We start from the raw sequence: 14,508 nt of genomic DNA, 5'->3' as shown, positions 1-14,508 counted from the left end.
GTGCTGACCCTCTGACAGTACAGCACTCCCTCAGTATTGGCCCACTGACAGAGCAGCACTCCCTCAGTCCTGGCCCTCTGACAGTGCAGCAGTCCCTCAGTGCTGTCCCTCTGACAGTGCAGCACTCCCTCAGTATTGGCCCACTGACAGTGCAGCACTCCCTCAGTACTGACCCTCTTACAGTGCAGCACTCCCTCAGTACTGACTCTCTGCTAGTGCAGCACTCCCTCAGTACTGACTCTCTGACAGTGCAGCACTCCCTCAGTACTGACCCTCTGACAGTGCAGCACTCCCTCAGTATAGACCCTGTGACAGTACAGCACTCCCAGTATTGACCCTGTGACAGTGCAGAACTTCCTCAGTACTGATCCTGTGACAGTGCAGCCTCAGTACTGATCTCCGACAGTGCACGACTCCCTCAGCACTGACCCTCTGACAGTGCGGCACTCCCTCAGTACTGACCATCTCCCAGCGCAGCACTCCCTCAATACTGACCCTCTGCCAGTGCAGCACCCCCTCAGTACTGACCTCTGACAGTGCAGCACTCCCTCAGTCCTGACTCTCTGACAGTGCAGCACTCCCTCAGTACTGACCCTCCGACAGTGCAGCACACCCTCAGTACTGACCCTCTGCCAGTGCAGCACCCCCTCAGTACTGACCTCTGACAGTGCAGCACTCCCTCAGTCCTGACTCTCTGACAGTGCAGCACTCCCTCAGTACTGACCCTCCGACTGTGCAGCATACCCTCAGTACTGACCCTCCGACAGTGCAGCACACCCTCAGTCCTGACCCTCCGACAGTGCAGCACACCCTCAGTACTGACCCGCCGACAGTGCAGCACCCCCTCAGTACTGACCTCTGACAGTGCAGCACTCCCTCAGTCCTGACTCTCTGACAGTGCAGCACTCCCTCAGTACTGACCCTCCGACAGTGCAGCACACCCTCAGTACTGACCCTCCGACAGTGCAGCACACCCTCAGTCCTGACCCTCCGACAGTGCAGCACACCCTCAGTACTGACCCGCCGACAGTGCAGCACTCCCTCAGCATTGAACCTCTGACAGTGCAGCACTCCCTCAGCATTCACCCTCCGACAGTGCACCACTGCGTCAGTAGTGAACCCCTGACAGTGCACAACTCCCTCAGTGCTGACCCTCTGACAGTGCAGCACTCCCTCAGTGCTGACCCTCTGACAGTACAGCACTCCCTCAGTATTGGCCCACTGACAGAGCAGCACTCCCTCAGTCCTGGCCCTCTGACAGTGCAGCAGTCCCTCAGTGCTGTCCCTCTGACAGTGCAGCACTCCCTCAGTATTGGCCCACTGACAGTGCAGCACTCCCTCAGTACTGACCCTCTTACAGTGCAGCACTCCCTCAGTACTGACTCTCTGCTAGTGCAGCACTCCCTCAGTACTGACTCTCTGACAGTGCAGCACTCCCTCAGTACTGACCCTCTGACAGTGCAGCACTCCCTCAGTATAGACCCTGTGACAGTACAGCACTCCCAGTATTGACCCTGTGACAGTGCAGAACTTCCTCAGTACTGATCCTGTGACAGTGCAGCCTCAGTACTGATCTCCGACAGTGCACGACTCCCTCAGCACTGACCCTCTGACAGTGCGGCACTCCCTCAGTACTGACCATCTCCCAGCGCAGCACTCCCTCAATACTGACCCTCTGCCAGTGCAGCACCCCCTCAGTACTGACCTCTGACAGTGCAGCACTCCCTCAGTCCTGACTCTCTGACAGTGCAGCACTCCCTCAGTACTGACCCTCCGACAGTGCAGCACACCCTCAGTACTGACCCTCTGACAGTGCAGCACTCCCTCAGTACTGACCCTCTGACAGTGCAGCACTCCCTCAGTACTGACCCTCAGACGGTGCAGCAAACCCTCAGTACTGACCCTCCGACAGTGCAGCACTCCCTCAGCATTGACCCTCCGACAGTGCACCACTGCGTCATGAGTGAACCTCTGACAGTGCACGACTCCCTCAGTGCTGACCCTCTGACAGTGCAGCATTCCCTCAGTATTAGCCCACTGACTGTACAGCACTCCCTCAGTAATGACCCTGTGACAGTCCAGCACCCTCCCAGTACTGACCCACTGCCAGTGCGTCACTACCTCAGCACTGACCCTCTCCCAGCGCAGCACTCCCTCAATACTGACCCTCTTACAGTGCAGCACTCCCTCAGTACTGACTCTCTGCTAGTGCAGCACTCCCTCAGTACTGACCCTCTGACAGTGCAGCACTCCCTCAGTACTGACCCTCCGACAGTGCAGCACTCCCTCAGAATTGAACCTCTGACAGTGCACCACTGCGTCTGTAGTGAACCTCTGACAGTGCAGCACTCCCTCAGTACTGATTCTGTGACAGTGCAGCCTCAGTACTGATCTCCGACAGTGCACGACTCCCTCAGCACTGACCCTCTGACAGTGCGGCACTCCCTCAGTACTGACCCTCTCCTAGCGCAGCACTCCCTCAATACTGACCCTCTGACAGTGCAGCACTCCCTCAGTACTGACCTCTGACAGTGCAGCACTCCCTCAGTCCTGACTCTCTGACAGTGCAGCACTCCCTCAGTACTGACCCTCCGACAGTGCAGCACACCCTCAGTACTGACCCGCCGACAGTGCAGCACACCCTCAGTACTGACCCTCTGACAGTGCAGCACTCCCTCAGTACTGACCCTCTGTACTGACCCTCAGATGGTGCAGCAAACCCTCAGTACTGACCCTCCGACAGTGCAGCACTCCCTCAGCATTGACCCTCCGACAGTGCACCACTGCATCATTAGTGAACCTTTGACTGTGCACGACTCCCTCAGTGCTGACCCTCTGACAGTGCAGCACTCCCTCAGTACTGACTCTCTGACAGTGCAGCACTCCCTCAGTACTGACTCTCTGACAGTGCAGCACTCCCTCAGTACTGACCCTCTGACAGTGCGGCACTTCCCTCAGTACTGACTCTCTGACAGTGCAGCACTCCCTCAGTACTGACTCTCTGACAGTGCAGTACTGCCTCAGTACTGACTCTCTGACAGTGCAGCACTCCCTCAGTACTGACCCTCCGACAGTGCGGCACTCCCTCAGTACTGACCCTCTGACAGTGCAGCACTCCCTCAGTACTGACTCTCTGACAGTGCAGCACTCCCTCAGTACTGACCCTCTGACAGTGCAGCACTCCCTCAGTACTGACCCTCTGACAGCGCGGCACTCCCTCAGTACTGACCCTCTGACAGTGCAGCACTCCCTCAGTACTGACCCACTGACAGTGCAGCGCTCCCTCAGTACTAACCCTCTGACAGTGCGGCACTCCCTCAGTACTGACTCTCTGACAGTGCAGCTCTCCCTCAGTACTGACCCTCTGACAGTGCAGCACTCCCTCAGTACCGACTCTCTGACTGCCTGCCACTTCTGACAACAACCTGGTGACTCACCGATTCATTGAGCTTTTCCTGGACCTCCTGTAGCTGGTTGTCCTGAGCTTTTGCATTTGCCTTCATATTCTTCACAAGTTCCTGAAGATGCACATTCTGTTCCTGGAGATGATTATTGCGTTGCTGTGGAGTGGAAGGTATTGATATAATACCAAGTAATATCGAGACCATGTAGAATAAAACAAAGATTATGACAGCATTTCTTTTTGTAAAGGCTGATAAAGATCTGAACATTCTGCTGTCCTGTGTGTTTTGGCTCAGCAAGCATCAGGAAATGATCACAGGCCAATCGAGTCCAAGATCGTTGTGTGAAGCAAGTTTCCCTCCCTTTGCCCTGACAAAACATTAATCCAGTCTAGTTTCTGTTTCCCAACGTCAGCACCATGTCCCTGGTAACAACTAAGTGTTCAGAATTACACTGAATGACTCAACAAGGATCACTCAGAGGATTAGACACAGGAAATGCAGAAAATGCTCAGCAGGTCAGGTCTGTGGACAGTAAGAAGTCTGACAACACCAGGTTAAAGTCCAACAGGTTTGTTTCAAATCACTAGCTTTGGGAGCACTGCTCCTTCCTCAGGTGAATGAAGAAGTAGGTTCCAGAAACATATATAAAGACAAAGTCAAAGATACTAGACAATACTTTGAATGGGAGTCTTTGCAAGTAATTAAGTCTTCACAGGTCCAGACAGAGCAACTGGAGAGAGGGATAATCCCAGGTTAAAGAGGTGGGAATCACCTCAAGCCAGGACAGTTGGTAGGATTTCGCAAACAGGGCCATTGAATTCCACCTCGAGCGGGAGCCACCAAATGTGCGATCACTCACTCCGTGGCCGCCACTAGAAGTCCCAGTATGAAGCCCTGCTTAAAATATTGCAAATGCTGAAAATCCTGAAGTGACAGAACCTGTGATTTCTCTGTACGTTCATGCAAAAGGAAATGCAGTCTTGCATCTATATTCGCACCACCCACATCCACTGAACATCACAAAGTGCTTCCAGCCAGTTGAGTTATTTTGTCATCGGTGGTGTGAAGGTACAAATGAAGCAAACACTTGGATTAATTTTTAAAAATAAATTTAGAGCACCCAATTATTATTTTTTTCCAATTAAGGGGCAATTTAGCGTGGCCAATCCACCTACCCTGCACATCTTTGGGTTGTGCGGGTGAAACCCACGCAGACACGGGGAGAATGTGCAAACTTCACACGGACAGTGACCCAGAGCCGGGATCGAACCTGGGACCTCGGTGCCGTGAGGCAGCAGTGCTAACCACTGCGGCACCGTGCTGCCCAAAGCCTACTTCTTTTAACAAGTATTTCCTGAAGTGAGTTTCGTATTAAATGATGTCCAAGCACGCTCTTGTGAAGCATCAGTTTGGATCATCTATTACATTAAAGCTATGATGTAAAGCTATTCCCCACACAAACATGGGGAGAATGTGCAAACTCCACACGGACAGTGACCCGGGGCCGGGATTCGAACCCGGGTCCTCAGCGCCACAGTCCCAGTGCTAACCACTGCGCCACATGCTGCCTTAAAGAATTGGATTAACATAGAATTTACAGTGCAGAAGGAGGCCATTCGGCCCATCGAGACTGCACCGGCTCTTAGAAAGGGCACCCAAGGTCAACGCCTCCACCCGATCCCCATAACCCAGTAACCCCACCCAACACTAAGGGCAATTTTGGACACTGGCCAATCCACCTAACCTGCACATCTTTGGACTGTGGGAGGAAACCGGAGCACCCGGAGGAAACCCACGCAGACACTGGGAGGATGTGCAGACTCCGCCCAGACTGTGACCCAAGCCAGGATTCGAACCTGGGACCCTGGCGCCGTGAAGCAATTGTGCTATCCACAATGCTACCGTGCTGCCCCCATGATGATGTGTTCAGCATATCACCAAAATATTCAAACCAGTGAGAGACATGTTGATAAGTTTGGCAGACGCAAATCTCCCCTATGAAGAAATAGAACAAGGGCTAAAATAACTAAGTTAATATTCGGGATATTAGAGGGTGCAAGGAGTGACCAAGGATTAGGTGGATGGGTTATTACAGATGCGCAGAGCGAGGGGCGGGGGATTAGACTGGGTGAGATATTAAAGGGTGCGGGAAGTGAGCAGGAGAGTTTTAATCTGATCCCTTACTGTGTTTTCCAGCTGGTGTTGCTGGGGAAACAGCATGTTTTGTTCTGCCTCTTCTGTCAATGATGCAGAAAACAAAGCAGAGACTGAAATCACGGAGACGGGAAATGAAACTGAAACTGAGCCTGTGAGCTCAGGAAATGAAAGCGATTTCAGCTCCCTCTGTTGCTCATTCAGTTTCTGATCAGCGGAGGAGACAAATCTGGGGCGAAATTCTCCGTTATCGGCGGAAAGTCCGCCGATCGGAGCAAAAAAGGGCGCAAATCCCACTTGCGTCACGTCATAAAAATGGGCCGATAGTCTCCGGCCCGAAATGGGCTAGCAGCGACGTAACGGGATCCGCGCTTGCGCAGTGGTTCACGCCGTGCAGCGTCATACGCGCCGCACGGCGTGACGGCTCATAAGGCCGCGCAGCTCCCCCCCACCCGACCGGAACACCCGACTGCAACACCCGACTGGATGGCTGGCCGTCGCTCAGCCCCGAGGTTCGAGTCACGCGATGTGGAGGCGCTCCTGGACGCGGTGGAGCAGAGGAGGGACGCCCTGTATCCCGGGCACGGCCGCAGAGTTGCCCCACGCCACAGCCGGCGTCTGTGGAGGGAAGTGGCAGAGGCTGTCACCGCTGTGGCCCTGACACCACGGACAGGCACCCAGTGCCACAAGAAGGTGAACGACCTCGTCAGAGCAGGCAGGGTGAGCCTCCCCATATCCCCCCCTCCCCCATATCCCCCCCTCCCCCATATCCCCCTCCCCCATATCCCCCCTCCCCATATCCCCCCTCCCCCATATCCCCCCTCCCCCATATCCCCCCTCCCCATATCCCCCCTCCGCCATATCCCCCCTCCCCCATATCCCCCCCTCCCCCATATCCCCTCCCCCATATCCCCCCTCCCCCATATCCCCCCTCCCCCATATCCCCCCTCCCCCATATCCCCCCTCCCCCATATCCCCCCTCCCCCGTATCCCCCCTCCCCCATATCCCCCTCCCCCATATCCCCCCTCCCCCATATCCCCCCTCCCCCATATCCCCCATATCCCCCCTCCCCCATATCCCCCTCCCCCATATCCCCCATATCCCCCCTCCCCCATATCCCCCCCTCCCCCATATCCCCCCTCCCCCATATCGCCCCCTCCCCCATATCCCCAAGTGAATCCAGCCCTAACCTTAACCTCTGCAATGCACGCGCAACCGATGGCGTGCATTCATATACCTGCCTAACACTGTTGCCTTTTACCCCTGCCACCACCCCCCCCCCCCCCCCCCCCACAGGAGAAGCGCGCACACAACAATAGGGAGCATGTGAGGACTGGAGGAGGCCCCGCTGATGAGAGGCCACTGACCGAACACCAGGAAAGGGCCCTGGAACTGGCTGGCGGACCTGAGGACCGGGAGTTTGCTGATGCAGAGGTCGGGGGCCCACGAGCAAGTGAGCCACCAACAGCCCGTCCCCATATCCCCCCTCCCCTATATCCCCCTCCCCCGTATCACCTGATCACTGCCTGATGTCTAACCATGCATGCTTCATTGTGTATCGCAGGACCAAATGTCCAGGCACCCATCCCCGCAGATGCACACCGCCCGCAGGATGCCCCTTGGAGACCACAGGAGACGGAGAGACCCGCACCCTCCAGCATGCGACGCCCGCAGGATGCGCCTTGGAGACCACGGGAGACGGAGAGACCCGGACCCTCCAGCATGCGACGCCCGCAGGATGCCCCTCGGAGACCACGGGAGACGGAGAGACCCGGACCCTCCAGCATGCGACGCCTGCAGGATGCCCCTCGGAGACCACGGGAGACGGAGAGACCCGGACCCTCCAGCATGCGACGCCCGCAGGATGCCCCTCGGAGACCACGGGAGACGGAGAGACCTGGAGCAACAGGGAGACGACACCCCCGTCACGTGCGGGAGCGACCACCCAGCGATGAGGGGGGCAGCCACAGGCCCCCGTCACATCCGAGCCAGGACACCACTACCCAGGACACGACTATCCAGGACACCCCTACCCGGGACACCACTACCCAGGACACCCCTACCCGGGACACCACTACCCAGGACACCCCTACCCGGGACACCACTACCCAGGACACCCCTACCCGGGACAGCACTACCCGGGACACCACTACCCGGGACAGCACTACCCAGGACACCCCTACCCGGGAAGACGAAATACCGGACAGTGACTCAGAGTGGATGGGTGGAGACGAACCCCCACCTCAAAGTGCCATGGAGTCAGAGTGGGACGAAGAGCACGACACAACGCCACTGCTGTCACCAACACCCTCCACCATCGCAGAAACACTCACCTCGGTTGGACACTTTAGTGATGAGGCGTCTGGTACACTCACTGGTGCGCACAACACAGCCGTCCCGGTACAGCAGGTGGAGGTAGGAGCAGCAGAGGGACCGGGCGGTCGGAGGGCAGACCAGGCCAAGCGAACATCTGCCGCCCAGATGGATCCCGGGTTCCTGCAGTTACCACACCCACACATAGATCCGATGCAACCACCGACACGGAGACGAGCGAATAGGGTGACGGGTGGCTTGCGGCGGCTGCGGTCGCAGGTGGAGGAGTCCACCCGCGTCCAGGAGCTGGGAGTGGTCCCGGTCATGCGTGCCACCCAGGCTGACACCGCACGGGTGGCGTCCGCGGTGGAGGCAATGGGTGCGACGGTGTCAGACACGGGGAACGGTTTGCGAGGCCTGGGGCCTTCCGTGCAGGCGGCGTCTGTGGCCCAGGAAATGGCTGCCCTCTCACAGGAGGCCATGAGCCAGTGCCAGCGCCAGATGGCAGAAGCGCTCAACGCCATAGCCCAGTCGCAGCAGGCCATGGCCCAGTCTCAGCAGGCCATAGCCCAGTCTCTGCAGGCCATGGCCCAGTCTCTGCAGGCCATGGCCCAATCTCAGCAGGCCATGGCCCAGTCTCAGCAGGCCATGGCCCAGTCTCAGCAGGCCATCGCTGAGGGCATCGGCGCCAGTGGCCATGTGCGAGCCAGCGTCGCACTGTCACAGACAGGGTTTGACAACCCCCTGGGCTCCATGGCTGCAAACCTGCAGACCCCTGTCGATACCAGCACGGGCCTCCAGGACTGGCAGCGCCAGATGTCGGGGGCGCGTCGGATGGCCAGTCCGTTCGCATCCCCCACCCATGTAGAGGCCTGGGGGCCATCGGGCACCCCGAGGGAGGAGGAGGTGGTGTGGTCCGTCCCGGCTCCCTCTGTAGGGGAGGTCCCGGTACACCGCGACACCTCGGACTCCCCCCCTTCCGTCCCAGGTGCATCGGGTGGGCAACGGGCAGGACAGGCTGGCAGCTCGCCATCCCAGTCGCCCGGGCCGCAGCCTGGCCCATCTAGGCCAGGACGCCCCAGGAAACGGCCGCCAAAGGGATCCAGTGTCAGAGGGCAGGAATCACAGGAGTCCACCTCCAGTTCTGCTGTACCGTCTGGGGAACCACGTAGACGTAGTCAAAGGGCCCGTAAGGCCAAACAATTAGACACTGAGTAAGTTGGCACGGGTGCAGGGCACAGATGAGTTTTAGGGGCTAGGGCACGTGCATGAACTCCTTTGGTTATTAAAGTCAATGTTACACGTACAGAAGCTGCCTTTGTGCTCTGTCCAAAGCGTGCGGGGGTGTCATGTACGTTGAGCGCAAGTGTGTGTGAGACCTCAGCCCCAGGTGAGTCTGCCCCCTTCCCCCTGGGCCGCCATCAACATCCCCCGGGCAGAGGACGGGACCGTGCGCTGCAGTGTCACAGCCGCATGCAGGGATGGTCCGGGTGGATGGTGGTACTGTGGCCATGGGTCAGACATAGTCCAACGATGTAGAGCCAGGAGCTCACCGCAGGGCGGGTTGTCATCATCTTCCATGGCCTGCAATAGACACGCATCCACCCGCAACTGTGTGAGCCCGGCCCGTTGTGCCGCAGGTGGATCGGCAATGGGGGGGGGGTGGTGTGCATGCGGGTGGGGTGTGTGGGGTTGGGGAGGGGGGTGAGGGTGCTGGGTGGGTGGATGGGTGGGGGGTGTGGGTGGTCGGCTGTTGCCATGGTGTGCGGTCTGTGGCCATACTACCCGATTCCCACGCCCATCTAGTCAGTGAAGCGGGCGTCTCTCAGTCTGTCCCGTGCCCGCTGGGCCAGCCGGTAACGGTGGACAGCCACCCGCCTGTGTCTACCCCGTCTGCCCTGACCATTGCCCCCATCCCCCTCATTTGGGGAGGACTGCGCCTCTTCCTGCTGCTCCTCCACTCCACCCTCCTCTGCCTGCGGCACATCGCCCCTCTGCTGGGCTATGTTGTGCAGGACGCAGCACACCACAATGATGCGGCCGACCCTATCTGACCGATACTGGAGGGCGCCCCCAGAGAGGTCCAGGCACCTGAAACGCATCTTCAGCACGCCAAAGCACCTCTCGATCACTCCCCTTGTCGCTACATGGGCATCATTGTAGCGGTTCTCCACCTCATTGCGTGGCCTCCGTATAGGCGTCATCAGCCACGATCGCAATGGGTAGCCCCTGTCGCCCAGCAACCAGCCCCTCAGCCGGGGATGGCGTCCCTCGTACATGCCGGGGATGGATGACCGCGACAACACGAATGAGTCGTGTACACTGCCTGGGTGACGGGCGCAGACGTGCAGGATCATCATGCGGTGGTCGCAGACCACCTGTACGTTCATCGAATAGGTCCCCTTCCTATTAGTGAACACGGCCCTGTTATCTGCAGGTGGCCGCACGGCGACGTGCATCCCATCGATCGCGCCCTGGACCATGGGGAACCCGGCAACGGCAGAGAAGCCCACGGCCCGGGCATCTTGGCTGGCCCGGTCCACGGGGAAGCGGATGTAGCGGTGCGCCATGGCATAAAGGGCATCTGTCACTGCCCGGATGCACCGGTGCACCGATGTCTGCGATATGCCGGACAGGTCCCCACTCAGTGCCTGGAATGACCCCGTTGCATAAAAGTTCAGGGCCACCGTAACCTTGACGGACACGGGGAGAGGGTGTCCCCCGCCAGTGCCACGCGGTGACAGGTGTGCCAGCAGGTGGCAGATGTGTGCCACGGTTTCCCGGCTCATCCGGAGTCTCCTCCTGCATTCCCGGTCCGTGAGGTCCTGGTATGACTGCCGGGGCCGGTACACACGGGGCGCCCTCGGGTGCCTCCGTTGCCGTAGGGCCGCGACGTCTTCCTCCCCCTCCTGGTCCTGTCGGTCAGGTGTCCCTCCAGCCTGGGCGGCTGCCGCCTGCCCCTCTGCGGTAGCCTGCGCCGCCTCTCTGGCACGCTCCTCCTCCTCCTCCTCCTCCTCCTCCTCATCCAGGGCAACATAGACATGAGCGGCTGCCACCACGGCGGCCAACATCGCTGGATGATCTGAAAACATGACGGCCTGGTGGGGGGAGGGGAACGACGCCATGTCATCATTGCCCATATCCCCTCCTCCCCCCAGCCAGGTGGCATGGACCGCATGGGTCCAACTGTTGGAGGCTGGCACCTGGCCAGATGGACCAACTCATTTGCCCTCCCATCACCCACCCCGGCACGGACCCCCTCCCCAACCTCCACCCCAGCACGGACCCCCCCCCCCCCCCCCGACCTCCACCCCGGCACGGACCCCCTCCCCAACCCCCAACCTCCACCCCAGCACGGACCCCCCCCCAACCTCCACCCCGGCACGGACCCCCTCCCCAACCCCCAACCTCCACCCCAGCACGGACCCCCCCCCCAACCTCCACCCCGGCACGGACCCCCCAACCCCCAACCTCCACCCCAGCACGGACCCCCCCCCCAACCTCCACCCCAGCACGGACCCCCCCCCCAACCTCCACCCCGGCACGGACCCCCCCCAACCCCCAACCTCCACCCCAGCACGGACCCCCCCCCAACCTCCACCCCGGCACGGACCCCCTCCCCAACCCCCAACCTCCACCCCAGCACGGACCCCCCCCCCAACCTCCACCCCGGCACGGACCCCCCAACCCCCAACCTCCACCCCGGCACGGACCCCCCCAACCCCCAACCTCCACCCCGGCACGGACCCCCTCCCCAACCCCCAACCTCCACCCCAGCACGGACCCCCCCCAACCCCCAACCTCCACCCCAGCACGGACCCCCTCCCGGCACTCCCCCGGAGCCCAGCCTACTCTAACCACCCCACCCCCCCCGCCGCACACACACACAAGCCGAGACACACCTCTCCTCATGCAATCAGTCTGCGGCCACGCCATTTCCTGCCCAGAGCCAACCCCCCAGGCCGTCACTCACCTCCTCGCTGGTCAGCGTGAGCCTGGAGCACCGGGTCACGCCGATGAAAAGGAGGTTTAATTCACGTCGACGTGAACGGTCATCACGTCGACGGGACTTCGGCCCATCCGGAAGGGAGAATATCGGCAGGCCGAAAATCGGCTGCCTTGCGCAGACCCGTGACATTCTCCGCGGCAGCGGCGCCATTAACGCCCCGCCGACTTTTCTCCCTTCGGAGACTTCGGCGGGGGCGGGGGCGGGATTCACGGCGGCCAACGGCCATTCTCCGACCCGGCGGGGGGGTCGGAGAATGACGCCCCTGGTTTACCGAACTCTTGCGAAACTTCTAGAATGTAAACCGAAAAACACATTTTTATTTCTCTCTGCTGATGCCTGAGGCAGAGGGAGTGAGTTTTATTTAATTTTAGGATGAACAACACAGCTCTACCTCATCAACACCTCTCTCTTAATCCCTCCACTCTCTCTAAATGAATCACTGCTGACCACTCAGTTATCCCTCCTGGACCCCGATAACGTATAATGGTTCTTTCTCTTCAGGTGTTTTTCTCTGTTCTTTAAACCTGCCATCATCACCCCTCTCCTTGAAAACAATCGCACTTTAACCAAAGTGCGCTCAGAAACGACTTCCAGATCTGTTAAGCCACGGTGGCACAGTGGTTAGCACTGCTGCCTCACAGCGGCAGGGACCTGGGTTCGGTTCGGGCCTCGGGTGACTGTGTGGAGTTTGCACGTTCTCCCCGTGTCTACGTGGGTTTCCTCCGGGTGCTCCAGTTTCCTCCGACAGTCCAAAGACGTGCAGGTTAGGTGGATTGGCCATGCTAAATTGCCCCTTAGTGTCCAAAGGTTAGGTGGGGTTACGGGACTAGGGCTGGGAAGTGGCCCTAGGTAGGGTGGGAAGATCGGTGCAGACTCGATGGGCCAAATGGCCTCCTTCTGCACTATCGGGATTCTATGATTCTCTGTCCTTTTCCTCTCCAAAGTCCTCGGATGTATTCTCCCCTTCCATGGAAATCTATGGCGGGATTCTGTGATCCGAGTTCATCCCGCCACAGCTGCCAATGAGAGCGGAGAATTTGGCGCACAGCCAAAACACCATTCCTCCGCGGGACCGGAGAATCCCGACAACGCGAACGGACAGAGAATTCCCGCACGTATTTGAATCCCACCAATCAGGTTTCTGACCCTGCCACAGTATCAGAACAGCTCTTATCAAAGTCACAATGACATTCCCTGTGATTGTGACAAAGGTAAACATTCCCTCCCGCTCCGTCACAATCTGTCTGCAGTCTTTGCCATGGTTTGACCACACCACATTCCCTCAACCTCTCCCAACAGGCGCCCAGCTTGGTCCAATCTCATCTATCTAAGCGTAGTCAGTGACTCATTTGCAATGGCTTCGCTTCCTCTTCCTCCACCGTAAACTCTGGGATCTCCGAAGAATCTATCCTTGGCCCCTCCAATATCCCGTCTCCACTCTTCCCCTCGTCAACACCATCCCAAGGCACAGTGTTAATCTTCACATGTACACTGAGGAGCCCCAGCTCTCCCTCACCACCACCTCTCCCGACTCCTCCACTGTTGCTAACTTATCTGACTGTTTATCCAACATCCAGCACTGGACGAGCGTAAATTTCCTCTAATTAATTACTGGGGAATCTGAAACCATTGTACTGGTTCCTGCTCCAAATTCTGTTCCGAGCTCCCGACTCCATCCTTCTCCCTGGCAACAGTCTAAAACAAACAGTCTAAAACAAAGTCAACCTGTTCACAACCTGAATGTCACATTTAATCCCAGGATGAGTTTAACTCCCTTTCACTCACACACTCACTCTCTCATACACACATACACACTCTCTCTCACACACACATACACACTCTCACACACTCTCTCACACACACACATCTCTCACACACTCACTCTCTCTCACACACACATGCACGCTCTTTCACAAACTCACTCTCTCACACACAAATGCACACTCTCACACACTCACTCTCTCACACGCACACTCTCTCACACACTCACTCTCTCTCACACACTCTCTCACACACACTCTCTCTATCACACACTCACTCACACACTCTCTCTCTCACACACATACACACTCTCTCACACACACTCTCACACACACATACACACTCTCTCACACACTCACTCTCTCACACACACACTTCCACTTGCACACTCACTCTCTCACACTCACTCTCACACACTCACTCTCTCTCACACACACACACACACTCTTTCACAAACTCACTCTCTCACACACACATGCACACTCTCACACACTCACTCTCTCACACACACACTCTCTCACACACATACACACTCTCTCACACACTCACTCTCACACACACTCTCTCTCACACACACACACATTCTCTCACACACTCACTATCTCACACACACTCACACTCACACACACACACTTCCTCTCTCACACACACTCTCTTGCACACTCACTCTCACACATTCACTCTCTCTCACACACATACACACTCTTTCACAAACTCACTCTCTCTCACACACACATGCACACTCTCTCACACACTCACACTCTCTCACACGCACACTCTCTCACACACACATACACACTCTCACACACTCACTCTCTCTCACACACTCACACACACGCTCTCTCTATCACACACTCACTCTCTCA

At 58.1% G+C, this 14,508-nt stretch overlaps 1 protein-coding gene across 2 annotated transcripts in view; it reads right to left on the bottom strand.

Moving 5' to 3' along the window:
- The window catches only part of LOC140395011 (uncharacterized), a 67,187-nt gene that overhangs the window by 32,393 nt on the left and 20,286 nt on the right, over window positions 1–14,508 (bottom strand). For both annotated transcript variants that reach the window (XM_072482322.1, XM_072482323.1), the window contains exon 2: window positions 3,438–3,560. In XM_072482322.1, coding sequence (XP_072338423.1) covers window positions 3,438–3,560 — 123 coding nt within the window. The remainder of the gene's footprint in view (window positions 1–3,437; window positions 3,561–14,508) is intronic.

Source organism: Scyliorhinus torazame, chromosome 18, assembly GCF_047496885.1.
Source record: "Scyliorhinus torazame isolate Kashiwa2021f chromosome 18, sScyTor2.1, whole genome shotgun sequence".
NCBI lineage: Eukaryota > Metazoa > Chordata > Chondrichthyes > Carcharhiniformes > Scyliorhinidae > Scyliorhinus > Scyliorhinus torazame.
Note: the sequence above shows the minus strand (reverse complement) of the source record. Positions and strands in the feature narration are given on the sequence as shown.